The 27,543-nt window shown below is 57.3% G+C and overlaps 1 protein-coding gene across 19 annotated transcripts in view; it reads right to left on the minus strand.

Annotated features, from left to right (window-relative positions):
* Positions 1-421: 421 nt before the first annotated feature.
* The window catches only part of KCNAB2 (potassium voltage-gated channel subfamily A regulatory beta subunit 2), a 91,093-nt gene continuing 63,971 nt past the window's right edge, over positions 422-27,543 (minus strand). For 10 of the 19 annotated variants that reach the window (XM_070611084.1, XM_070611079.1, XM_070611088.1 and 7 more), the window contains 11 exons: positions 19,693-19,772; positions 16,985-17,029; positions 14,713-14,757; positions 13,660-13,703; positions 12,539-12,625; positions 8,640-8,725; positions 6,358-6,478; positions 6,129-6,223; positions 5,021-5,141; positions 4,571-4,659; positions 422-3,421 (listed from right to left, as the gene is read on the minus strand). In XM_070611084.1, coding sequence (XP_070467185.1) covers positions 3,332-3,421; positions 4,571-4,659; positions 5,021-5,141; positions 6,129-6,223; positions 6,358-6,478; positions 8,640-8,725; positions 12,539-12,625; positions 13,660-13,703; positions 14,713-14,757; positions 16,985-17,029; positions 19,693-19,772 — 903 coding nt within the window. In that variant the 3' untranslated portion in view covers positions 422-3,331. Of the gene's footprint in view, positions 3,422-4,570; positions 4,660-5,020; positions 5,142-6,128; positions 6,224-6,357; positions 6,479-8,639; positions 8,726-11,669; positions 11,715-12,538; positions 12,626-13,659; positions 13,704-14,712; positions 14,758-16,984; positions 17,030-19,692; positions 19,773-27,543 lie in introns of all 19 variants that reach the window. The other 9 variants (XM_070611076.1, XM_070611072.1, XM_070611087.1 and 6 more) reach the window with 1 other exon arrangement.

A 27,543-nucleotide genomic window follows, 5' to 3' on the forward strand; every position in this document is an offset into this window, starting at 1 on the left:
CACAGCCCTTGAGGGTGCTGGGCTCGCTGGGAAGGAGGGGCACCCCAAGGAGGGGCGTGCAGGGATGGTATCTGCCTGTCCCACCCGCGCTCCTAAACACCGACCACTGCATCAGAGAAGCACCGAGCCCCCAGTGACAGCCTCCGCAGACTCTGACCTCTGTCCTGAGGGCACAGCAGCCTCCCAACAGCCAGACAATGTGTGTGTTGGGGTGGGGCACCTCCATTTCTGCCTCACTTGGGAGAGATGGGGAAGGTCTCAGTTCCCAACCTCTGCCTCTCCCCGGGGCCCATCTCCCAGCCCACCCTTGGCCCCAGGCTCAGCCTGTCTGCCGGCCCCCTCCTCCCTCCCTGCTGCCCCTGGCCCAGCCCTACCCAGAGTGCCTTGTACCCTGGAAAGGAGGGGAGCAGAAGGCCGCAGACCCCGATGAGCTTGGGTTTTATTTTGTCATTCCATAAATACGGTGGCTGTGTCTTGGCTGAGTGTCATTGGGAGGTGCGAGGCGTATGGCATCTCTGCCTACGTGGGGAAGCAGTTAGCTGAGGAACCAGAGTCATTAAAAAAAAAGGGAGGGGAAAAAAAGCACATTATTTACACGGGTGGGAGAGAACAGGAGACAGAGCAAGTCCCTCTGGCGTTCCTCCAGACCTTGGAATTGACCACAGATTTGGGATGAGGAATGGTGGGGGCTCCGTGTGTCACTAACAAGGAAGACTGGTCCCGCCCCTGCCCCCAGACCCGGTCTGCCTCCTGTGTCAGGCCCTCCTGGAGGGGACCCCACGGGGTACACTCTGCTTCAAGGGGAAGGCGAGGGGCTGGCTGGCGGGTGGCTGGTGGGCTTCCCTCAACCCAGTAGGGTAAGGCCGGCTGGCCCTAAACCCGTGCCAAGGCCCAGGCCACCCCTCCGTGCCTGCCCCCCCCAGCTCTTCCGTTTCCAGGCCCATCCTGAACCTTCCATCTGAGCCCTCCTCCCCACTCCAGCCCCCGCCTAAATCGGGGGACCCTCCCCCAGGAAGCAGAGCCCTGTCTTCCCCACGAGTGGGTGTGAAAAACAAGACACCTCAGAACCAGGCTGTGGATGGTGCCCCAGGGCCTGAGGCTGCTTGGGTCCTGCTCTGGGCATTTCTGCCTTGGCTGAGCTCAACTGGGGGCCCTTGTTTCTCCGTTTGGGAAACGTGTGGCCACCAGGGGCTCAGCCTTCTCGGGTGTGGCTCATGGGGGCAGAAGCCCCCACCTCGGGCCCCACTGCAAGCCCCGGTCCCTTTTCCAACAGTGGGTGGGAGGGGGGCAGCAGTGTGGAGGGGGCCCAGCCACTCTCTCCAGTGAGGGGTGGGCCATCTGGCCCCTCAGCACGGCCAGCCACTGGGACTGGCTGAGGGGGCCTGGGACGAAATGCCCAGTGTGGGGCCCTGTCCTCAGAGCAGGACACCCCTGCCCTGTGTGATGGTGGGGAGTGGCTGCAGGCCCGGGACCTCTGCTGGGACAGGCGTTGCCCCCTCCCCACACCCACGGGGTGAAGCTTGTAGGAGACTTGGTGAAGACCTCCAGGGGCTGGGTCTACGAGGAGGGGAAGGTTCTAGCCTCTAGGGTCAGCATAAAGGTTGGGAGTAGAGGAAGTCTCCCCCTCCCGCCTCCGCCCCTGCCTTTGCGGCTTTCTTAAAGCCAATTCCCAGGCCTGGGCCCAGGCAGGACTGGACAGCAAGCCCTTTGAGAATGCGAATGCAGGGAGGGGCGGGGAGGCCCTCTCGGAGCAGCTTCTCTGAAGGGCGAAGCAGGATCCGCGGAGCATGAGGGTTGGGGGTGTGCCGGGTGGGGCGGGAGGCACACGGGGGCCCCTACAGAGTGGCCTGGCACATCTGTAGAGCCTGGCTCCAGCCCCTACATAGCCAGCAAAGGCTGGGGTACCCCCCAGGACCACAGGGGCTGGGGCTCCTGGCTGCAGGCCCTCCACCCCAAATCCCTCCAGCCCCAGGCAGGGGCTGCAAAGGGTCTGACAGTTGTGCTTGTCCTGCCCTCCCTCCCTGTCCCCAAGCTGTTCCAGGCTGGGGTGGGGCCTGGAAGGGAAGGACCAACCCCATCGTCCTCACTTCTCACAGGGTGTGGGGAAGTGGTTGCAGGGGCTGCACTGCAGCCTGCCTGCCCAGGTCCCAAGCTCTGAGCATGTAGACACTTAGCCCCGTGAGACTAATATGTCACCCCCACCCGATCTGGGCCTCAGAGGGGCATCTCTCCTGGGAGAGACTCCCGGGGTCTTTTCCTACATTGTGTGGGCTGCTGCTGGGTGTTCGGGCCCCCAGCCCCTGGGCACGTAGCACGGAAAACCCCAGGGACCCCCCTCAGTGAAAGGGTCTCAGCATGTTCTCTCTGCAGATCCCAAGGCCACCACCCTGGGGCAGAGCAGGGGCGGCCCACCCCAAGAGTGGTCAGCAGCCAGAGTCCAGCTAAGCATGCATGACATCAAAGCATTCTGGCTCAAGGACAGAGGGGCAATGGACTGGGCACCTGGCAGGGACGGCAGGTGGGGCCCTGGAGGGACCTGGGCTGGAGCCCGCTCCCCCAGGCCCCTCCTAAGCACTTGGGCCTCCCTGCCACGCGGCTCATTGATTGTGCGCAGGGAGGAAGACAGGGCGATGAGCCAGAAACCAGACCCTGACATTTTTCGTGCGTCCCCAACTGCAGAGCAGTTCCCCTGGATCCCTGCCCCTGCCCGCAAGGGGGGAGGCGGAGGTCAAGGGACAGCACGAAAGGCCCCTCAGAGACCACTGGGGTGGGTGGCGGTGGAAATGGGGGCAGGGGAAGAATCCGGAGTGAGGCCTGTTGGAAAGAACCTGGAGCCCTCGGCAAGGGGGAGACCCCCAGCAGGGAGACCCAGGGCCCCGGGAGCGGGGGCCACAGGAAGAGCCAGACCCAGTGTCCTCTTTTGCTCCCTGAACACCAGGTCGGGGTTCTCGACAAAGGAGAGATCAGCCCTGCCTGCCCCTAGGACCCAACCGGCTCACGGCCTGGCCTGGCCTTGAGCCTCTGAGGAGGGCCGTGGCTGGGAGAACATGGTGCTGTCTTCTTGGAGGATGAGCAGAGGTGGCAGGCTTGGGTGGGACCGATGGACTGTCCTTCCGCATCAGTGCCCTCTCCCTGGCCTGGTCCGACAGTGGTCCTGCGAAGCGGCAGATGGTGTCTTGCAGCGACAAAGAGATCTTTTCCTGGTGACATCTTGGTGCGTTGTTTTCATTTTGATGCAAACCACACTCTTGACTTGGCTTCAGAGCAGCTTAAGCGAGCGGACAGAGACTAGGAGGGAAACAGACTGTCCGGGCCAGCGGCCGGGGGCTTCTTAGGATCTATAGTCCTTTTTGCTGTAGGGTTTATTGCCCAAAATACTATCGATCTCGTGGATAATGGAAGACGACAGTTTTGGAAGGACCTGTGTGCGAAGATGAGAGCTAATCAGAATTCTACCGAGACTGGCCCGTCCCGGCCCATGGACAAGGTGGGGCGACATTCATCCAGCCATCTGCTGGCCCAGACCGGTCCCGCCATCATCGCATCAGGCTCCAGCTGTAGCAGATGGGGGCCACGCTGCATTTGTATTCCAGAGGTTTGGGGAGGAGAGGAAGCCTGGCCTGGTCTGTACTCTCCCTCTCAAACTCCAGAGTGCTCTGGAACCTTCTAGAAGGACGGCAGCGGCATAAAATGCAGATTTCAGGGCCAGAATGCTGGACTTCCAGACCCCCCAAACTGCTCTGCCCAGCCCTCCCTACCTCAACCGACAGCAACGCCACCCTCCCAGGTGACAAAACCAGAGTCTTTGACTCTGTCCTTCCTCACCCTCGTTCAGCCAGTCATGGGCCCCACTTTTCAAAATCCAGGATCTACCCACTTCTCCCATCTCCGAACCACGGCCATCCTCGCTACTCAGGACTGTCGTCACCTCACAGCAGATCCCTGCTTCCCCTTCTGCTCCCCAGAGTCTTCCCTCCACTCAGCAGCCAGAGAGAGGGATCCTTTTAAAACCTAGGTCAGACCACGCTCCTCCTCTGCTCCGAATCTCGAATCTCGAGATGGCTCCATCTCACAAACAATGATCACCAACGTCCTTAGAGCGAGGGCGGGACCTGCCCCCTCCTGCCCCTCTCGCCCCTGGGCCCTCTGGCCTCACTGTGGTTCTGGGCTCGTGCCCACCTGCGCCTTCACATCAGCCTGGAACGCTCGCTTCCCACATGTGTGCATGCCCCACTCCTCCCACGTCACTCTCTCAACAAGCTGCCCCTGACGACCCCTTCAACGGGGCCCACGGCCCCCTTCCTCTCTCTCCACCTCCCGACTTGCTCTAGTTTTTCCAATACTGCTTATCACTCTCCGACACACATTCAAATTTCCTTATTTCTCAAGTTTAGTGTTTACTGTCTGTTCTGGCCAGAAAGCGAGCTCTCCAAGAGCAGGGCTCTCTGGCGGCTCCCTGACGCAACCCTGACTCCCGGAACAGTGCCTGGCACATGGCAGGTGCTCCACAAATACGTGCGGCACAAATGACTGACGGAGATGTGAGCTCGGCCCCCAGGCCCCTACTCACCTGTATTGCTCCGATGTTCTCCATTAGCTGGTCCGCACTGGAAGCACCCAGGAGCACGGAGCTGACCCCCTCGTTCCTCAGGCACCAGGCTGGGGCAGCAAGACCACAGGTGAGGGACACGCAGCCACTGCAGGGTTCCCTTCTGGTTCGCCTTGCCCTTGACTGGACCCAGGGAGACCCAGCCTCTTGGCCATGGGGCCAAGGGTGCCTAGGAGGACCTGGCAAGCCCAGCGCTCAGGAGTGCTGGATGAGGGGATGCTGGGGGAGCCCTGGCACTGACTGTCCTGGGTGGAGAGGTGGCCCAAGTGCTCAGGGGCCCCCATCCTCTCACATGAATGTGGGAGCCCCATTACCCATGGCTGGCTGATGGAGGGGGTGGCCCAGGCACTCAGAACTCCCAACGTCTCCCAGGGACACGGGTCCCAACCCCGCCCGCCCCAGCCTTGTTACCTATGGCCAGCTGGGGGAGGGTGCAGCCCAGGCGCTCGGCGATGGCCTGCAACTCCTTCAGCTTGGCCTGTTGGCGCCGGCCCTCCTCACTCAGGATCTTGTCTTTCAGCCACTGGTAGCCCTGGTTGTGGGCAGAGAACACAGCCCACAGGTGAGGAGAGTCACGTGCACCTCTGCCAGCAGATGGCTGATGATTTGTGCCAGGGCAGCACCCCTCTCCACCCTCGGCCTAACCATGTCCCACTGTGGGCTGCACCCAGGCAGCTGGAAGGATGGGACCTGTAGCATCTGAAGCCTGCAGACTGTGAGGGAGCTGAGACTGGGCCCCTGAGCCAGGACAGGGAGGTGGACGTGCTGACTTGTCATCCTCCCAGGAGGCCAGAGGCCTGGGGAGGTGTGCTGCTGCCTTTGGCCCAGAGGACCACTCCCCTCAGCTCTGGGGGGTGCGGACTCACCTGTCCCCATCCCTGGGGGGACTCCAGTGCCTCCCAGGGGCTCCCTGACTTCACTGTGGGTTGGGCAGTGTGGGTGGGACAGGCCATCCTGCCCTCGAACCCGGGGCCTGGGCTCCAGGGCTGGATGTGCCCTGGCCTGGGCAGGCCTTTCTCTGCCTGCTCCTCATCCCCCAAACCCTGCAGTCTGGAGACCCTCCTGAGTCCCCACTCCAGAGGCGTTTATGGGGGGGCACCTGTCCCAGAGGGTCACCTCTGAGTGACAACTGAAGAAGCTCTCTAGCCCCCAGCCTTGAGCTCAGGCCAGAGGTCTCAGAGATGGGCCGAGAGAGTAGAGGTAGCTAAGGGGGCATCCCAAATGGCACCTGTGGACCCAGCCCAGGTTGTGAATGTTGAACCGAGGTGGGCGGCAGAGGATGGGATGGGGGTGAAGGGGCCTCTTCACCTGGGACACGTCCCTGGGATGGGCAGCCCTTCCAGACATGGGGTCAGGCCAGCAGGAGCTCTAAGTTCCCATGCCCCGAACCAGGTCCCCCTACCCACCCCAAGTCTCCGCGCAAGCAGTGGCCCGGGGAAGGCCTGCCCAGCACCAAGGCCCCACCTCTCCGGAAGACCTGTGCCCTGCCCGTCCCCACCCCAGCCCAGCCGCTCTTCACCTTCAAGGAGGCTCTCGAGTAGGGCGGGATGCCGCTATCGTACTTTCCGGACACGATGCCGCAGGCCAGAGGGGACCAGGTCATGGCGCCCACTCCTGGGAGAGGAAAGCCAGGCGAGGTCAAGCCCAGGGCCCTGGCTTGGGAGGGTGCAGAGGAGAGGGAGGGGGGCCGGGGAGGGGCAGAAGGGTGAGGCGGGGCGAGGCGGGGCGGGCAGGGCAGAGGAGCCCACCTATCTTGTGGAAGAGCTCGGGCAGCTGTACCTCCACCTTCTCGCGCTGGAACATGTGGTACTCGGCCTGCTCGCAGATGGGCGGGATCAGGTTGAACTGCCGGGCCACGGAGTAGGCCTCCTGTGGATGCAAAGAGGGCCACGGATGGTCCCTGCCAGTCAGCGGGTCTGGGGCGCTGCTTGGGTAGCAAGGAGAAGGCACCGAGGCATCCCCGGGAAACAGCTGGCCCCCATCCCTTCCCCCCACCCAGCTTTCCTCGCAGCCTGTTAGCCCCTAGCGGGCCAGGAAAAGGGGGGTGGGTTGTTGGACCCCAAGGCTGAAGGAATTCAGGGGAAAGCCCAACCCAGTAGTGAGAGTTGAGTTCTGGCACTTACTGGCCAGGTGGCCTTGGGCAAAGGGCTCACCCCTCTGTGCCTCAGTCTCCCTATCTGTTGTGAGGGTCGAATGAACCAACAGTGTTTGCAGCCCTCATGACAGGGCCTGGCCCATGGCGGTACCCAGTGCCTGCCCGCTGTGCTGTTACTGTTTTATTAGGATTGTCACTCCAGGGCCTGGACCCGGGGCGACGGCAGTGGCAGAAGACGCTAGGTCAGGAGGGAGAGTGGCCGGCATCAGCCCATCTCTGGGACTGGGAGCGCAAGGCCTCGACTCCTCCGCAGACTCTCCCTCCACTCCTGCCAGACGGGTGTGAGCCAGGGCTGACGTCTCGAGACAGACTCCCGGGGAGGCCCTGTCTGCCCCTTAGCTGAGAGGCCCTCTCCCCCTTGGCTTGAGCCTCAGCTTTCACATCTGTAAAATGGGGACAAGGTACCGACACCTCGGTGAGCTCAGTGCTGGCTCGGGGCAGCTTCAGAAGATTGCCAGATGCTCGTTAACACCACAAATGCGGATTAACACCAGGGGCTTGTACAGTCGTGTTTAACGGGAAATAAAAATCCTCCTCCATTTCTTTGAGGAAGCCGAAATCTCGGACTCACTAGACAAGCCCCTCCCAGGGATACTGGGATGCGGGGAAGCCTGGGAGGCCGGGCACGGGAAGGCCCGGCTGGGACGGGGCCTGGAAGCAGGTGGGTCGGGTCCACCTGAGCAGTGCTGGGAAGACGCACGCAGTCCCGGGCCTCTGCCCTCCAACCCCCTGCCCCCTAGCTGCCTGCCTCTGAGGAGCACGGGGCCACCCTGTGACCCTTCTGGGAGACCCCAAACTATCAAGAACATCTGCCACCCTTGGCCTCTGCAGGCTCCCATGGAGGGAAATGACAGTGAAGCGGATGCTTTTCTGAAAGTGCAGGTGAGGGGGAAACAGGAATTAGGAGATGGAAGCCCGGGGTCCCAAAAGCCGGCCTACATCCTGACGCAGCCCTGAACTGCACAGCCTGGGCACCGATCTTGGCACGAGCTGTGTGACCTTGGGGCTGTTATGTAACCTCTCTGTGCCTCAGTTTTCACATCTGAAAAACAGAACGACAGCAGCACTTTCCTCATGGGGCATTGGGAGAATTAAACGGCAGTGAGCCCACGTGAAGCCGTCAAATCTAACGACACCTCGGGGCCGGCCCCGTGGCCGAGTGGTTAAGTTTGCATGCTCCGCTTCGGCGGCCCAGGGTTTCGCCGGTTCAGATCCTGGGCGTGGACATGGCACTGCTTCTTGGGCCATGCTGAGGCAGTGTCCCACACAGCAGAGCCAGAAGGACCTACAACTAGAATATACAACTAGGTGCTGGGGGCCTTGGGGCGAAGGGGGAGGAGGGAGGAGGAGGGGGGGGAGGAAGGGAGGAGGAGGGGGAGGGGGAGGAAGGGAGAAGGGGGAGGAGGGGGGAGGGGGAGGAGGGGAGAAGAAGATTGGCAACAGATGTTAGCTCAGGTGCTGATCGTTAAAAAGAAACGAGAATCTGATGGCACCTGGAACGTCACGGGAGCCCAGCACGAGTGGCACGGACTGTTACCACTGCTGAGCACTGGCTGAGCTCCAGGACCTGTTTTCTCAGATAACCCTCAGAACAGCCTCAGGAGGGGAAGGTCACCCCGGTGGTCTTGTTCTTCAGGTGAGGAAACTGAGGCTCGGAGAGGTTAAGCCACCTGTCTTCACACAGATAAATCCCATGCAGCACTGGGATTCGAGCTAAGACCCCTGTCTGCAAGGCCTGAAGACATCGCCACCACACCCGCTGTCCTGTCCCTCCTCTTAGACCCCAGTGTGGTGGGGACCAACGGCAGCGAATCTGTCAGAGGCTGGGGATCTCCTCCACAGAGTGGCCACACGCACACGGAGAGGTCACCATACCATGATCTCCATGGAGCTCCAGCGCGATGTGCCCCAGTACATGGCCATCCCCTGGTTGATGACGTGGGTCATGGCACGCACGGTCTCTGTCACGAGAGAAGGGGAAACCACAGGTGAGGGGGTGGCCAGGGGCACGGGGCCAGCCCAGGGACACTCTGCAAATATAGGTGGGGCGCCGGGAGGCGGGAGAGGGTGCTGCAAAGACATCTTGCAAGCAGTGTACTTCCTGGCTCTGACGTGGGGGGTGGCAGGGGTTTTCTGGGACGACAGAAAAAACTGAACCGCGATCTGAGAGGTTGGTCTTGAAAACAGTTTCCCCAAAGAGTGACAGGTCTTATGGAATCTTGAAAAACGGGTTATGGATGGAATGTGACTTTTTATGGCAGATTAGAGGGATGGGGGAAAGGTGAGATCAAAGAATGTGATGCTAGACTCTAGAATGGGGGGAATTCTCTAGTCTGGGAAAGAATCCGGGGCGTGATCCCTCAGGAAGAACCAGATAACGGATTAAGGTTACAGTCAGATGGGCAGAAGGCAACAGGAAGTAAACACAATTTTTGTCCGTTTCTCGTCTCCCACGTGGGGCTATGCCAGATTCTCATCAGGATCTGGAGAACTGACTGGGGAGCTAATGATGGCATCTGTTGGGACAAAGGGCAGGGCGGGGCTGCAGGGGGAGCCTGCTAAGGTCCAGGAGAGCCAGAAGTAGACATGGAAAGCCCCGTTTGGACCACGGCCCGCCTTCTCGGGCCAGCCCAACATCAGACACGGGACTGTCCCCCACCTCCACGGCAGCCTTCCTAGTGCTCAAAAAAGCTTTTGAGAAAAGAAAATCTGCCAGCTATAGTTCCCCTAGGCTGTTTCAGCCTCATGGGGATGTTGTGGTTTTTAAAACAGAACTTGGCCTTAAATTTTGAGATTGCAAATGTCTCTTAGCTTTGCAGGGTGAAGGGCCACTGCCTCTGATGTCTCACAGGCCCCATACAGTGCTTGCAAGTTCAGCTGCCAGACGCAGTGTAGGGAGTAGAGAGGAGGAACAAGTGTTTCTAAAAACACAGCATAACTCTGACCCTTGACAGTCCCCGTCGCTCCCGGAGCGGCTTGCTCCTCATTTGCCACCAAGATGGGGGAGCTGAGGTCCTTGACGATGCCAGGGGTAGGGGGAGAGCCAGAAGGAAGGAAGGAGGATGCTGGGTTTGTTCTGAAAGCTCCACCTGGGAATGGCACAGCCCATGGGCACCTTCTCCCGCAGAAGGCGGCACCTGTTTTGGGGTGTTACTTCCCACCCGGCCTGGGTCCCGGGGTGCCCCTTTGGCCAAGGTCCCTTCCTTCAGTAGAAAGCTAAGGAAGCTGGGCCTTCTGGGGTAGAGGTCTCAGCGGGTTTGCCCAGGATCCCTGAAAAATCACCCCTGGGCTTCCATGCCTGCAGGCCAAACCCTGCCCTTTCCTTCCTTCCAAGGTCAGGGACTGGGCTCCTGTCTGCCCATCGTAGGAGGAGGGCTGGCAGGGAAGCCTGAACGCCCTGGGGCCTCCAATGGGCTGCCCGCTTTAACTGTTAATGCCATTCAAGGTGAAGGAGAATGGTGCCTGGTTGGAAGGCTGGAGGGTCCCAGGAGGAGATGTGCCCACATCCACCCCCAGCCCAGGCTCCCGGCCTGGCTGTCCTCGTCAGGTGTTTTAGAAACACTCTTGGGGCACCCGTCACCATGCAGCATAACTGCCCGATTCTTTTCAGCCAAGGCTTAGGGCCACATGCCGGAGAGAGGCAAGCAGAGGGCACCCGTTCGTTCTCCAGCCTGGCTCCCTGGCACGCCCTCGCACATGGCTCTCTCCTGACGAGGGCAACTGCACAATGCACTGTGATGCCCCTTCCATGCAGAGAGGGGAGTCCACGGGCCTGGGGGGCGAGGCCCAGGGGCAGAGCCTGAGAGCCCATGCCGGCCCGAGAGGGAAGAGTCCTGGGCAAAGGCTCCTGGGTTCCCCGATGGTTCCGGGCAGCGGCAGGCGGGACGTGGAGCCCACACACAGGAGAACAGCACTCTGCGCTCTGCCCAAGCCCGAGGTCAGTGGCCCCAGAAACAGGGACAATTAGGGGCAAATGGCCTTCACCTCAATACTTAATGCTGTTGAGCAGAGGCAGGAGGACCAAATCCTTCCAGAACCCATGACCAAAGCCCACGGCATGTCCTGCCACGTCACAAATAATGCACGGGAGGGGTCAGGTGGCAGTGCTAGTCGGCAGGCAGGAGCCCTTCTATGGTGGAACACAGCCCAGGTCCCAGGGAGACCGAGGCCTGCCCTCCCTGTGGGGTCCTGGGGGCCCTGAGCTTAGGGGCGGGCAGAGGCCAGGCATGGCCAGAGGCTGCCCCAGCTCATGTAGGTATTCCTCAAGGAGGAAAATGATTCCATGTGGATGGAGAGGTCAGGCTGCACGGCAGCGGGTGAGAGTGGCAGGTGGCCCAGCCCACCCAGGGGACACGAGCTCCACACGCAGCCAGGGTGCTCACAGAGGAGCCAGGGGCTGTGAGAGGTCGGCTTGCCGCTGGGGCTTTTTGCTTCTGGTTGAGGCAGGAGCTTAGTAAACGTGAACCATGGAGAAAATGAGACTTGCTGGGGCCACGTGTCCTGGGGTCCCTGATGTGTTCGCTTCTGTGGGAACCCCGTCTCCCCAGCCCTCTCCCAGACCAGCCAGGGTTGGGGTTTCAGATGCTGATCACGGCATCCCCAAATCAGGAGGAGGCCCCGGCGGACCGACGGCTGGCCCCCAGGGTCGCAGCAATGCAAGGCGGGCGGGGGTCATGCGCAGAAGGATGGGAGGAATGAAATGACAGCATGGCCTGGGTCGCGAGGGGCACGCCGCTTCGCTTTTCTTTCACTTGCAAGATGTTCTCAGAGGGCACTTATTTTCCCTTTATGCATTTTATGGAGAAGTTTGTCATCGGTGGGGAAAGAATCGTGTAAATAAAACACTGTCTCATAAAATGCAGCTTGGACACAGAAGTCAATAGTCGGGCCGAGGGTACTGTGTACCTTCTATGATGAATGTCCTTGACTTGGAGGAACTAAATGGGTCCCCTGGTGACAAAAGAAAGATTTAAAGAGACCAGAGTTTACAGCTGTGGGAACACCGACAGGCGTGGTATGACAAAGGGCATGGGGAGGGAGGCACAGGGGCACCGTCCGCAGAACACGTGTTCTGTTAAAAAGTAAAACCACCACACACACGCACATATATATACGCACACGCACGTGCACATGGTATATATGGAAACAAATGAAGAAAAAATAACTTAAACACAACTTAATTTTCCAAGTTCCTGAAGCAGCAAAGCACAAATGAGAAGGAGCCTGAGCAGGGAGCTGGGGAGACGAGGGGGCTGAGGTCACAGGAGCCGAAAGAATAAATAAGCGCCAAAGACACCAAAACTGCTTTTCACAGCACGGCCCGGGTTTTCTCCTCTCGGTAACAATTCATCCCCCCCGAGCAAAGCTCCCCTAAACCTCCCAGCGAAGCTGACTGAAAAGAACACAGCAGTTGCAAAGAGTCATCATATTGTGACTTCATTTAGCTACAAAATATTAACAGCTGACAGGAGAGAACATTCCACACAGTTCTAAACCCAGGAGGGGGCCTGGCACAGGGTGTGCATCAGGTGTGGACCCAGAGCAAGGACCAGGCCTCAGCCTGGAGGTGCCAGGACGCAGCTGGTAGGGTGGGGGGACAACACTCAGGCTGAGCTCAGGCCCTCTCCTCCCCCCGGCCTGGTCTCCTCTGACCACTGGCCTGGGTGCCCAGCAGGGCCCCGTGGTGGCGGCCATCAGAGCCTCAGGTTCTGAACCTGCTGTCCTTGAGAAGCTGTGCCCCGCCCAGCTGGCCGGTGCTTTGGGCGGGAACCTACCTTCCATGGGTGTGTTGGGGTCCGGGCGGTTGGCAAACACCACGTCCACGTAGTCCAACTGCAGCCGCTCCAGAGAGGCCTTCAGACCTGGGGGGAGTTGGGAGGGACGGTCACCAGCTTCACAGATAGTCCTGGGGCTCACCTGTGTGCGGCTCAGGGAGCAAGAGAGAAAGAGAGCAGGCCCCTGGCACTGGGAGCTGTCAGACAGCGGGGAGCACGGCAGGCAGGTGCCACCCGAGGTCGAGAAAAGCCACGACACCCCAAAGGGGGTGGGGGTGGGTCCACAGGCCAAATGTCCTGTGAGTGAATGAAGAGGGGACCTTCCTAGACTGCTGGTGGCCGTGTGGCGACTGGGAGGCTAGGTTATGGGACATGGAGGGAGCGCGGCATCTGTGTCTAACACATCAAGGCCAGTGGTGCCTGAGATGTGAAGATTGTGACCTTGTACTTAGCAACAGGTCAGAACAGAGCTGCAGAGCAGAAGTGCTCGGGCTGCGGAGGCGAAGGGTGGGCAGCAAGGCCTCCTCACCAATTATTTTTAATGGAGCGCCTATATTACCTTGATGGCAATGAACATGGATAGAAAGGCACGAAGACGAAAAATACAGGGGAAGTGAGACATTCTGGCAGACCCCTCTCAGCATCCCATGTGCTGAGCCCCAGGTAGGCTGTGTCCCACATCCACCCTTGCCCGGGTCCTTCCAGGTTCCCAGTACCCTCGAGGGGAGTGCTTTCACTGCACCCATATTTCAGTTGCTGCCACAGAGGCTTGGGGAAGTGACGTCCTTTGCTCAAGGTCACCCAGTCAGCACGAGGCTCAGCCTGGATTGAAACCCAGGCCTGTGTATGTCCTCTGTGGAGACAACACTGCCCATCCGAGGGTGACATGGCCCACCTGCCCATACTGCTGCCCCCTCCCTCATGACATGGAGGGAACACCCCGTGTGAGCCTGGGTGGAAGGAGAGGGTGGGACCAGAGCACCCAGTGTCCCTAGGACTTGGGTCCTGCACCAGATCATTGGTGGGTTTTAGGAGGCTTTAGCCACTGCACTTTCTTCACTTCCGCATCCAGGGGAGGCTCCCAGGGCTTGGGGGGCCGTGTGGAGCCAGAGCCCCCTCACCTTCTATTATGTGCTTCCTGGAAAGGCCCCTCTCGGTCTCCGCTCTGAAAAACAGGCCGACAGCGTGCATGATGTTGCAAGCGGTTTTGGGGAAAATGTTTATGATGCAACGTTAGGCGAAAAAGTAGGTCAGCTCCTGCCCCATGCAGTCTGATTCCACTTTGGGGATAAAACCACCAGGCTTCAGGGATCGGCTCACGCAGGCGGGGGAAGGCCTGGGCGGCCCCCTTGGCTGGCCTGGGGAGGTGCAGCGGCAGTGGGGAACAGAGGCTTTGGTTTTTCAATCTGCCCTTCTGTTTGGCTTTTTTTGTTTTGTTTTAAATTAAGAATGAATCATATTTATAATTCCTGGGGAACTGATTTTGTCCAGCCGCAGAGAGAATGTGGGGCCAGACCCTTGGAGACGGGCAGGGGTGGTCTGTGGCCCAGGGAAGGTGGAATCATTAGGACAGTTTATAAATTTTCTGTTTTCCAGAATTTTGGGGATGTTACATTTGTAATCAGAAAAATAACACACCCATGAAACTAAAAATAAAAATTAAACAAGGGGCTGGTCTGGTGGCGTAATGGTTAAGTTCGCATGCTCCGCTTTGGTGGCCCAGGGTTCACGGGTTCGGATCCCGGGCGTGGACCTAGCACCACTCATCAAGCCATGCTGTGGTGGCATCCCACATACAAAATGGAGGAGGATTGGCACAGAGGTTGGCTCAGCAATAATCTTCCTTGTCAAAAAACCACAAGGTTTGACTAAAAGACAAACTCAGCCAAAGCTGCTTTTCTGGAACTTGATGTCCCTCAGTAGGGATGGTCACCATCCAGGTAAGATGGGGAATGATGCTTTGGGCACCAGGAGATAGGAAACTGCACTGGGCTGGCTCCTGGCTATCGGGAGGCTGGCCTGTCCAGGACAGACCCTGTGGACCCTCTGTTTCTCCAGGATGACTGCCTCCCTCCCCGCCCCCGGGAGACTCCTAACTCGAGGGGTCTCTGCAGAACATGGGGCTGCAGCTGCTTGACCTGAACCCCACCAGAAGCATGGCCCACAGCACCTACTTTCCTCCCCAGAAGATCTTGGTGGTGATGACGAGGCTGGACCGTCTGTAAAAGAAGAGAAGGAGAGGAGTTGCTGGGCATGGGCCTGGGGGTCCCCCCCATGTTCAGCTCTTGCATAGGGGTCCTAATACCCTTCTCATCTGGGAGCACGGGGCGTGAAATGGGATGCTTCTCTATCATCAGACTCAGTTTGCAGTGTGCTGAGCCCGGGGTCCTGGGGGTCCCCATCAAGCCAAGAGGCAATCGTAGGATGCAGGTAACTAACCACGTGGATGCCACTAACCAACCACGCAGGTGCAACTAACCATGCAGGTGCAACTAACTGTGTAACTGTAGGTTGGGCCATGGGGGCCAGGTGGCGATGGAGTCTAGGGTGACCAGTGCCTGGAGCCCAGAGGAGGAGGGGCGTTCGGTACAGGGTATACACAGGAGAGGGGTACGTGGGAGGGGTGACGGGGCTTAAGGCATGGGAAGGCCACCTACCCAGTGGACTTTGTCAGGGGCGGAAGCGGGCAGAGGGAGCAGTGAAAGCAGACTCTGAGGAGGTCAAGTACAGGGGCTGCCCAGCGGGCAGAGGGGCTCTGGTGAGGATGGAAGAAGGCAAGGGGGCCAAGCAGTCTGGCTTTCCCTTGCAGGCCCTGTTTCAGAAAAGCTGTGTGAGGGACAGCCTTGGCGGGGAGGCTGAGGGGCCCATGGAGGGCGGGAAGGTGGGGGCGGGGCAGGACCGGGGTACGAGCGGCAGGAAGCAGCAGGTACAGTGATGTTGACGGGAAGCTGGCCTGGGGCAGTGGAGAGCCCCAGGGGAGGGGAATGGATTCAGGTCTACTGCTTTAAATCCACAGGAGGCAAATGCTGACACCTGAGACTCTGTCCTGGAGGGACACGCAGGGATGATGATGGCCCCTCCTGGCCACATTTGACCTTGACCCTTCCCAAGGGAAGGGGTGACAATGCCCCCCATGGCTGTGCTTCCCTCCCACCTGGGGGTGGGGGTGGGGGAGGGCTGCGCCTCCGAGCCAGAAGCAGGTGGTGGATGACCTAGTGTGTGTCTCTCTCCGTGTGTGTTCGCAGAGGACATAATCAGGGGACTTGCTAATATGTGTGATTTCCTTTAATTACGGAGTGAGGAAGAATTTATTTTGGGATGAATTAGAGCCAAGAAGAAGCAGCTTTGGTGGGGCGAGAGGAGGGGTGTCAGTCGCCAGTGGGGGAGTGGGGACTGGGGGAGATTCTGAGTGGCACTCACAGGGGAGGGGAGGGGGAGACCCAGCTTTATAACCGCTTCTGACCTTTCTGAAAATGAAGACCCTCGGGCCACAAGGGGCTCAAAGCGCAGGCAGGTGCTCAGCCTGGCCTGTCCCGAGGAGGGGGGGAACTCTGCCTGACGAGGGACATCAGGCTCCTGACCTGCCTCCCAGGGGGCCAGCCTGAAGGGACACAGTGGGGTATGTGGGAAGACCGCAGTCAGAGCTGCCCCTTCCCAGGTGGGAGTGACGTCCAGTCCTGCGCCAGGCAGGTGTTTTACATACTTGACCCTCAGGACAGCCCTGCCAGGGAGGTCAGACTGTGGTCCCTTCCCAGGTGGGGACACCAAGCTCCAGAGAGGTGAGACACTGGCCAGGTTCTGTGGACCGGGCAGCGTGGGTGTGATCCCAACACCTCTCCTCTGTGGCCGCCGTACCCGGGCCATCAGGAAGGTCTCACGTTCACCTCTTTTTGGCCTAACCCAAGTCAGCTTTGCAAGCCGGGACCCAGGCCCTCGGAATCCCACTCACAGAGGAGCTGGGGCAGAAGCTGGGGCAGAGTTTTAGGGGACTGGGCCTCTACTCGACTTTCCTCTCCAGCAGAGTCGCCTCCTGTCTTAGAGCACTGAATGTGGCACTCCACTTCGCGACTCCACGAAAGCGTCCTCACCTCACCACAGCCCAGTGCCGGGCTCCACAAGGGGCGGCCACCCATAGTGTGAGCACTCACTCCCTGGAGGGAGCATGGGCTGCCTCCATTCTGAGACATTCTCCCCTTTCCAGCGAGAAAAATTCTGGGACTTCCTAGACCTTAGAAAGACTGGCTGGCTGCACAAGGGCCGAGGAGGCCAACCCTGGGCCCTCCGTGGTAAACAGGAGGGAAGAGTAATGGGACCCGAGCCCACGCTCGCCCCAGGCAGCCTGCCCACCCCACCCAGGACTCCAGAGCACAACTGCCTCTCACGGAGCCCTCTGCCAGGCTCTTCCCCGTGTGCGCCCCGGGAGTGGACCACAGAGAGAGCAATTACCTCCATCCCTTCTTCTTGATGATGTTTCCTAACACGACTTCAGCCCTGCAAGAGACCGAGACATGGGATTTCATTACAGCGTAACAGAAACATCAACCACAGTGACAGCTGGCCACTTGGTCCCTCTGTGAAAATGCCATTGGGGCCAGAGAGCCAGGCTGTTGATCCCCACCTTGGCTCGGGCAGCTCACTCCAGAGAGGAGAGAGTCTGGGGGCGGCTGTGTTATTTCTCCGTGAAGGTGGCTTCTGTCCTCTGCAGGCGCTCATCGGAGCAGCAGTGGCTCCAGCACTTGCAGAGAAGGAGGGAGGGAGCCAATGTCCTGCTTGGCAAGGCCAGCAGCATCCCGCTTCCCTGGGCTGCTGGAAATCCACCAGGGAAAACGCCTGGCAACGTTACGTGGGTGAAGTTTCCAGACAAGTATGTTTTTTAAAAGGTAAATTATTCATCAAGTACATGCTCTGTTTTCAGAGACAATCAACATGTACTCAGGGCCAGGGGCTGAATTTCCAGCAGAGTCTGTGCGTGCGTACATGTGTGTGGGTGCGTGTGACTCTCTCTTGTTCCTTGCTATTGAACAATAGAGAGACAGATGCCATGCTGACCGCTGTCTGTTCTGTTTGGCGTCACTCCGGGCCCTGCACCAAACTCCAGCCAGCCGGGGTCACGAGTGGGGCTGTTCCAGCCTCGCTTGGCACAGCAGAACTGGATTAACTTTTAAGAACTTTCTGCTTATAGCAAAATGTTTCTGAGCAAAAACAACAGACGGAGAACGAGCCATACCCGGCGCTACATTCCGATGATAAAAGCGCCTGAGTAATCCACTCAGAAATAATGGGCTCTAATTTGCAAGCTGTTTAGCATGCATTCTGAATGCTCCTCATTTGTGGTCAAGATGCACAGAAATTCACTCAGCCCTGGGCCTCTTTCTCTTATTTCTTGGTCCCTCATTTGTGGGACAAAGGATCAGGAAAGGAGGAAGAGAGAAAAGCCAGCAGTGGCCCTGGGGCTGCAGGAGCTGTAGACAGATAACCAAGGCCTGTTGCTTGTGGCCCTGAATTCTCGTGGCTATGAATTTGGTAGGGCTGGCACCTGTCCAGAGGGGCACAGGAATTCTGCGGCTCTCTGGGAAGCGCCTAAATTGGTGTCAGCATGAGAAGCAGGGCGACTTAGTGAACTTCGTGCTTGGCACTCTGGGCAGTGAGAGGGATAGTGCCTGGCCCACCACCCACTGGAGCCGCCTGGCAGCCCTTGCCAAGGGCAGCCCCTCCCTGCCTGTCCCTTGATACAAGGTGCCCGGCTTCCCGTGACAGCGGCTGCTGGCACCGAGGCATTGATGGGGGGGTGAGTAGGCAGGCTCAGCTCTAGGCCGGACGGGGAAGAAGCTGCAGAGGCTGGCGGAGGAGCGGAGGGCTGGATGAAGGCAGTGGGCTCTAGGGGTAACAGCAACCCCTGGGAAGCTGCTCCCCAAGTCCTTGGCTTTTGGCAAGTGGTTTCCGAGAGGCCCCGAGCCTGCCCAAGTCCCAGTGTGCTTGCCCCGCATGCCAGCCCTTGGTGTCCAGTTAATAAGGGGGAAGGGAAAACAGTGACACAGAGAGTGTGGCTGCTGTGAAATACAGTGTGCCAGGCCTGTACACAGGAGGCGGGCCATCTGGCACTGGAGGAAACGCACGGAGCTGGCTCCTGCAGCCCTCGCGGGCAGCAGGACCCAGGCAGGCTGGGGCCAGGGAGCGGCTGGGGCACTCGGGACAGGGGATGCCTGTGGGCTTGGCTTTTCCACCTCTGACCCTTTGGCTTAGTTCATCTGTCTGGAAAGAACTGCACTTTGATGGGAAGCTGCTGCCAGTTTGGGGAGGTTGGGAAGGGGCTGTGGCATTAGGAGGGGCAGAGGGCTGCTGATGGGGGCTGGAGGAGATTTGGGGGTCCCAGTGGAGGCCCCTGGGGCTGTCAGCTCCTCAGACCCTGGGTCGGGCCTTGAGCAAAGGCCCAGCTGGGTTCCCAGATTCTCTGGATCCCATCACAGGCCGCAGGTAATAACCCGGAGCCGGAGCCGTGCGAGGCGGGTGTGGGTCCCGGGGCCATGGTGCTCAGCAGGCCAGGCTGTAGCCGCCCAGCCGATGGGAACTTGGCTCGCCCCAGGCAGGAGGGGGCCAGAGGGAGGACGAACAGAGAGCCAACAAATGACTTCACAAACAAAAGCTGACTTTTGGAAACCCGATGCAGGAGGGTGGATGATTTGATTACAGCCAGTCTTTAAAATTGAAGCCAGCAGCCTTGGCTGAAGAGGGCTTTTACAGAATTGAGTAGGAAAGTTCACTGCCAAGATGGGAAGTGCTTCCTACAGCGTTGGCTGCCAGGACCCGCTCTGCCCGGCTCTGAGAGGCCCTGCCTTCCCTGCAGCCCTAATTGCACCATTAAGACGTGAAAATGTCAGGCATGTGGGGCTGGCTGCAGGTCACAGGCACGGCAGGAAGGGCCCAGACGACAGCTTAATCACAGCTCTCGCCCAGCACAGCATCTTTGGCACCTGAGGGACAATGGTCATCTCACTGCTTGGACACACAGGGAGTTTAGCAAGTGACCAGTGTCCAAGAAGAGTGGGCAGTGTGTGACCCCTCTTGGGAATGAGAGCCTGGGAGTAGCAGGATCTCTGGCTCTTCCCAGGGACGCCGCGGCCTGCACCACTTTTCCCAAGCGAAAAGACACGTACTTGCCCGCCGCGTAGACTTCTGCGGTATCGAAGAGGTTGATGCCATTGTCGTAGGCCAAGGTCATTAGCTGCTCTGCCATCTGAAACGAGAAAAGCGGCCCTGCTGGAAGGCTGCACTGTCGCGGGACAGGCACAGGGGCAGCTCTCGGTGACGGACTCGTAGAGAAGAAAGAGGATGACGTGAATGAAGAAACAGCCTACAGATTGTGAATTTCTTGCGAGCAGGGACCCCATCTGCTGGGTCATCACGGGGCTTAGCATCTGTACTGGGTTGCACAGTGTCCCCTCAAATTTATGTCCACCCGGAACCACAGAACGTGACATTATTTGGAATGGGGTCTTTGCAGATGTAATTAGTTTAGATGAGGTCAGACTACCTTAGGATGGGTCCTAAATCCAATATAAGTGGTGTCTTTACCAGAATGGACACAGACACACACAGGGAAGACCTGTGTGAAGACGGAGGCAGAGAGTGGGGGATGTGTCTACAACCCAAGGAGTGCCGAGGATTGCCAGCAGCCAGCAGAGCTGGGAGAGGGGATGGAACGGAGTCTCTTTCAGGGCCTTGAAGGGAGCGTGGGCCTGCCAACTACTGGATTTTGGATTTCTGGCCTCTGGAACTGGGAGAAAATAAAGTTTTGTTGTTTAAAGTCACTCAGCTGGGGAGACTTTGTTATGGCAGTCCTGGGAAACAAACACAGCCTGCGACAGGAGCGTGATAGGTATTGGCAGAATAAATACTGTTTTAAAGCTACAGCTAGACCGCCTCCTGTGACGCTGTACCCATGGAATCCGAATCCTTCTCAGCAACGGCTGGAGGATGATCTTGCTATTGTTTGCAGATGGAGAAACCGCATCTTCAGTTAGTACTCTGGCCTTGGCCCTTTCCCCTTGCCTTGCAGGCAGGGGTTGATGACTGGTGACCACCTGGTAGTGGGGGCGAGGACCAAGGAGCTGGGGAAGCCCTGCCTGCAATTGACAGTCCCCTCCAAGATGTAGTAGAGAAGGCACCCCCGAACTCTGCTAGCCTCTGGACAGTGCAGGTGTCCCTTTGAGCGTCACAGATGCAAACTCCCCCACCCCCCACTTCTCAAAGCTCGGCTCAGAGCACCAAGCCTCCCTCCCCAGCCAGTGGAGCGTGGGTGAACAAGACTTAACAACCTTCAAAAGCTGTAGGACAGAAAGCCAGGTGCAGCTCCCCGGAGCTTCTCCCCACACCAAACTCAGAAGCCTCACCGGCCAGGCAGGTACAAAGAGTGAGGCTGGCGGCCAGTGGGCATCAATGGGTGGAGGGGGCTCGGTCGCTGTCTGTGGGAAGGTGGCCAAGTGCATCCAGAGCCCTTGATCTTTCAAGAGAAGCCAGAAATCCAGGATATTCGGGGGGGGGGGGCGGGGGCGGGGGCTAAAATCTGATTTTCAGATGTTGGCAACAAACCTCAAAGATTTCAGCTACTGAGCAGGCCAAAGCTGACCCTGTTAGTTAGCTGCTGTCATCTGAGTCAGAAAGCCCAGGTGAGGGAGGGCCGTTGGTGGAGTTTTCTGGATCCATGCGCAGGGCTGATGGCTCCTCTCCTCCCTCCTGTAGCTCAAGGGTAACAAGGCATCAGGTGCATCTGTGCCCGGCTCCGAGCCTCCTCCTCCTCCCAGGCATCTCTCTCTGCCTCAGGGCTCCTCTCTTCATCTCCGGTGCCCCCGGCACACGAGGCCCCTCTGCAGTTTGTCCTTGCCTTCAGCCTCACTTTTCCTGGATGTGTCCCACCACACCGTCTGAGCTTTGCCCAGGAGAATGCCTGGTGGGGTTGGACAGACGGTTTCGGGGCGCATGCTGCCTCCTGGGGAGGGTTCTGAGCCGAGGTGACGCAGGCCCAGGGCTTTTATTTCCACATTTCAGACACACACGTATTTCCTCATAGCCCCGTCTTTCCTGCATGCAGGGCAGCGCACTATGGGTATCCTGCGCTGTGCTCTTCACTCCCAACACACCCTGGACATCAACCCACATCGGTTCACGGAGAGCTCCTTCATTCGTTGTCTTTTTTTTCTTTTTTAATTTACTTTAAAAAATTTTAAAAATTGTGGCAAAATATACACAACATAAATTTACCATTTTAACCGTATTTAAGTGTACAATTCAGTGGCATTAAGTACATTCACATTGTTGTGCAACCATCATCACCATCCATCTCCAGAACTTTCTCATTATCCCCAACTGAACTCTGTCCCCATTAAACACTAACTCTCCACCCCCTTTGCTCTCCCAGGCCCTGGCAACCTCCATTCTACTTTCTATATATATATATATATATATATTTTTTTTTTTTTTTTTGAGGAAGATCAGCCCTGAGCTAACATCTGCCAATCCTCCTCTTTTTGCTGAGGAAGACTAGCCCTGAGCTAACATCCGTGCCCATTTTCCTCTACTTTATACGCGGGACGCCTACCACAGCATGGCTTGATGTGCGGTGCCATGTCCGCACCCGGGATCTGAACCGGTGGACCCCAGGCCGCCAAAGTGGAATGTGTGCACTTAACCGCTGTGCCACCGGGCCTGCCCCTCCATTCTACTTTCTGTCTCTACGAATCTGACTCCTCTAAGTACCTCTCCTCCTGAGTGGAATCATACAGTGTTTGTCCTGTGACAGGCTTACTTATTTCACTTAGCATGATGCCCTCAAGGTGCATCCACGTTGTAGCATGTCACAGGATTTACAGGGGTGGGTTTTGAAGGATGGTTAGGAGTCTGTCAGGCCGGCAGTGGGATAGTGGGTGGAAGAGGGGGCATTGTAGGCAAAGGGGCTGGTGTGTGCCGAGGAGGGCAGCCTGCATCCCTGCTGCACCTGCGGTCTTGCCCATCCTGTGCTCAGGTCAAACACCTGGGTGTCCTCCTTCACTCATCTTTCTCTCACTGCAGCATCCAAAACGTCAGCTGATCCTGTCAGCTCCCCCTTGCAAACTAACCCACAATCTGACCGCTCCTGCCCACCTCCACTGTGCCCACCTGGTTCAAGCGGGGGCAGCCCTCAGCTGGGCTTTTGCAGTAGCCCCCTAACTCTCCCTGCCTCTGTCCATGCCCCGACACCCTGACCAGGCAAAGTGCGGTCCAAGGACCAGCAGCATCAGCATCAGAAATGCAGAATCCCAGGTGCTGCCCTAGACTTGCTGCATTAAAATCCGCATTTCAAGCAGCTCTCCAGGGGCTTTGTGTGCACATTACAACTGAAGAAGCACCCCCCCTCAACTGGCCATCCTCAGTGCGGCAGCCAGAACGAGCCTTTTAAGATTTAAGTGAGGTCAAATTTCCTCTTTGCTAAAATCCTCCAGTGGCTTCTATGCCACAGATGGTCAAAGCCAAAGTCCCCATCAGATCCGCTGCCTCACCTCTGACCCCATCTCTTAACATCCTCCCCACCCCCGGCCCCTGCCACGGCCTCATGCAGGCCAGGCACACTCCTGCGGTCCCCATGGGCTGGAATGCTCTTTATCTGGATCACCATGTGGCTCACTCTCTCACTTCCACCTTCCCGGTTGTCTTGTATAAACCAGGAGCCCGTACCTGGTCTTCCTCTCTCTGTGGCTGAACAAATAATGGCTCCCCAAAGATAGCAGGGCCCTGGAACCTGTGAGTGTTACTTTAGGGAGAGAAAGAGTCTTTGCAGGTGTGATTAAATTAGGGGTCTCAAGATGGGGAGATTATCCTGGACGATCTACGTGGGCTCTAAATGCCATCACAAGTGTCCTTGTAAGAGGGAGGCAGAGTAAGATTGGACACAGAGAAGAAGGGAATGTGACCACAGAGGCAGAGGCTGGAGTGATGGTGCCACAGGCTGAGGGCTGCCAGCAGCCACCAGAAGCTGGAGGCGGCGAGGAAGGACCCTCACCTAGAGCCTCCACTGGGAGTGTGGCCCTACCGACACCTTGATTTCAGTCCAGTGAGACTGACTTTGGACTTCCGGACTCCAGAACTGTGAGAGAAGAAATTCCTGTTCTGAAACCCCGCAGGTGGTGCAGGTTTGCTACAGCGGCCCCAGGAAGCAAACACACTCTCTGCCCCTCAGGGGTGAGGTGGGCTCACTGTCTGTCTCCCTCCCAGGAGGTGCGCAGCCCGAGGGCAGGGACCTGGCCCTTGCAGGTGCTCAGCAGGCATGAGTTGAATGGACTGGCCTCCAGGGGCTCCGTGGCCTCCAGACGGGCCCTTCCTCCACGTCCTCACTGCCCCGGCCACTCCTCACTCTGCTCTGCCCACCCCAGGAAGGACTCCTCCTCCTGGTCTAGACTCTAGGGCATGACCTCTGTGAGCTCGCAACGCTGCAGCCTGGCCGACCCGCCTGCTCACCGCAGGGAGATGAGCACCCTCCGACATGGGGATACACATCCTCATTTCCCCCCACCCTTAGAAGAAAGAGAGACATGAACGCGATCCTACTTACACCCAGGACAGCCCTTGGAGGACTACAGACAGAAAGAGAATGAGGGAATCGGGGAATTTTCAGGGCTGTGCTTTCTTATTTTTCCACTGCTATGATTTTGGTGTAATTCCTCTTCCAGGTTTTTCTATGTGAATGTACGCTTTTTTCCCCACAAAACTGCAACTCTGACCTACAGATGCTCTATCTGCTGTGTTTTCCATGTGCTCCCTTGTGGGCCTGTCCCCACATCATTCTTCAGAATGTGACTTCTAAATACCTCTGCCCTGTGGGTGCAGCCTACTTTGTGGAACGGAGCCTCTATTTGGTGACTCTTTGGTATTTCCATCGTCAGAGTCCCAGAATGTGGAGGCAGAAGGAACCTCAGGAAACATGTGGGTCAACTCCCTGACACCCTCATCTGGGGACAAGGAGTCCTTCCTGTCCCCAGCGGGTTTCCCCAGAGCTGAGAGCCGGCCATGGCCTCTGAGGGAAGACCTCAGGTGGCATCTCCCTTCCCACTCTGCAGGTGTGACCTTGGGCACCTGCTCAGTCTCTGGGGCTCCACTTCCTTGAAATGGGGATGCTGACACCTCCCTCCCTGGGTTGGTGGAGGAGTGAGTGCCATAATAAATCCCAAGCTCTTAGCCATTCTTGTTTTTTTTTTTTTTTTAAAGATTGGCCCTGAGCTAACATCTGTTGCCAATCTCCCTTTTTTTTCCTTCTTCCCAAAGCCCCAGTACACAGCTATATATTCTAGTTGTGGGTCCTTCTGGTTGTTGTGGCATGTGGGACACCACCTCAGCATGGCTTGATGAGTGGTGCCATGTCTGCGCCCAGGATCCGAACCAGTGAAACCGTGGGCCACTGAAGCCGGGCGTGCGAACTTAACCACTTGGCCACCGGGCCATGGGGCCAGCCCCCTTAGCCGCTATTCTTATTAAATGTTATTGCCCAGGCTGCTCTGAACACATGCTCTGAGGGGTTGTTTTCTCCTGAGCAGCCGTGTGAGGTCACAGAAGGGGCACTGAACTGGAGCTTGGAAACCTGACTCTGACGAGGGCAGCTCCGACGCTTGGCCACGGGATCGGGGGTCTACGAACACCGTCTGTCGGCTGGCTCCACTCTGACGGCCATGGAGGCCTCCCTGCCTGGGACGGCGGCCCCGAAGATATTTGCAGACAGTTGCTGCAACCCCATAGGACAGGGGACGGCAAACCTTCCCTGTAAAGGGCCAGGAAGTAAATATTTTAGGCTTTGTGGGCCAGATGGTCTCTGTGGCAGTTACTCAACTCCGCCCTTGGAGCGTGAAAGCAGCCACAGACAGTAGGTAAATGAATGGGCGTGGCTGCCTGCCAATAAAACTTGATTGACAAAAACAGGATGCATAGAGACAGAGTAGATTAGAAGTTACCAGCGGCTGAGGAGTTCTTGCTTAATGGGTACAGAGTTTCTGTTCAGGGTGATGAAAAATTTTGGAAATACACAGTGGTGATAGCCGCATAGCAAAAGTAATGTACTTAATGCCATTGAACCGTACACTTAAAAATGCTTAACATGGTTAATTTTATGTTATGCATATTTTAACCACAATAAAAAATGTTAGAAATGGCAAATTTTATGTTTCCAATATTTAATAAAAAATAAAAAGAGAAAAAAAATAGGCCAGGGGCCAGATTCGGCCCATGGCCACCATTTGCTGACATTTTTGGACTCCTGCCACGGAACGCCCCTTGCTACAGTAAATCCACCAGTGTCTTGATTCTGTATCTCCCTGGCTTCTGGGCAAGTGTCTTGCACACAAGAGGTAACTTTAAAAACAGGACTCTGCTTCTGGATTCCTGGGCAAGTCAAGCATCTTCCTTCACATGAGCTTAGCAAGGAACATGGTGTCCCAGACGGGCACCCATCTGGAATGCCGGGTGGGCCCACGGCCTCCCTGGGTTTCTGCAGAACACATGTTCCTCTTGCAGCCCAGGATGGTCCTTGTGGCTGTCTGCCCCGCTGGCTCAGACGAGCAGGCAGCCAGCTAAAGAATAAAACCCAGGCATTCTTCATCTGAACCATGGTGAAATGGGCCCCGCATACTTGACGTATTGATTTTTTTGGACACTAACTGTAGAATTTAATACGAAAATTCTGCTTGCTCCTTCACTCAATCATTTTCGCCTGCCAGGATCTTTTGGAACCCTGAATCTGTCATCTATTGTATCCGCTGTCCTCCCAGCTTTGTGTCATCCGGAAATGACTTCCAGTATCTTCATCCGTGTCACTGTCCCTGATGGAGACACGGCAGAGGCCGGAGCCAGCAGGGCTGCCACCAGATCATTAATCAATACTCTTTGGGTGTGATGGATCTGTTGGTGAAAAAGTCACCTAATTGGATGGGCCACTTCTCTATACCTTTCCCACGAGGACATCACATGCAGTATAGCTAACGCCAATGGAAGTGAAGTCACAGTCTTCTGGAGAATTCTCCCATCTACTTAGTAACAAGCTTGAAAGGGAAACGAGGAGAGTCCAACACAACTTATTCAGGGTGAACCATGTACCCTGGGGCTCTATTCTAAGTGCTCAGCACCAATCTGGTGGCCACAGGTAAAACAATTAAAAATTCTTGACTTCACCCTGAGATAGCCCAGACACAGAACCTCAAAGCAAGGACAAAGAGTTCTATTACTTGCTGCTGTCATAAAAAGAAAAAGGAACAAAGACACAAATGGAATGCATTTGGAGTTTGATGGAAACAAAGCTTTTTCTTTAAAAACTAACTGAGCAATCACAGCTGACAAGGTCTCAAATGAACTCACTCATTAATTTTTAAACGCACCCTTCCCAACAGTAAGTAGGACAGATGTGAAGACACCTTCTTGAGCTGATATCCAGGGCTCTCTGTGCAATGCCACTATTCTCATTTCTAAGATGTCCACTCACTGTCCAGCAGTGCACACCAGCCTGGGAATGCATCGTCCCCTCCAGGACAGACCCAGAGATGCTGGGCGCGCTGCATCCCCGTTGTGAAGAGAGAAGACCCAGCAAGTCCACTGGACTGCCGGGCACATGGTTAATGACAGCTATGCACGGTGTGCAGTGAGGAGCTGGTAAAACGTAAATCTACTCAGGCTTCAGCCTGCAGCAAAATCCACAGAATCTGCATTCTGAATGATCTCAACAGATACTTACTCAAATTTCAAATTCAGGTGGGCATACCCTGTAGGAGCAGCTGAGATCTGCATCCGGCTGCATGATTTGGAAAATGCGAGGTCCCTGAATTTTCCTGGCTAACTGCAGATGAGGAATCCCAGTCTCCGGGACTTTAGGGGACTTGCTGAAGCCCCAAGGTGCCCAGCTGCTAAGTGTGGGCGCCACTGCCATGGTGCATCCTTTCCGCCTTCCCTCAGGGCGCGAGAAGCAGGAAGAGGGAAGCCACGGTGGCCGGCGTGAGCAC

Source organism: Equus przewalskii, chromosome 2, assembly GCF_037783145.1.
Source record: "Equus przewalskii isolate Varuska chromosome 2, EquPr2, whole genome shotgun sequence".
Classification (NCBI taxonomy): Eukaryota; Metazoa; Chordata; class Mammalia; order Perissodactyla; family Equidae; genus Equus; species Equus przewalskii.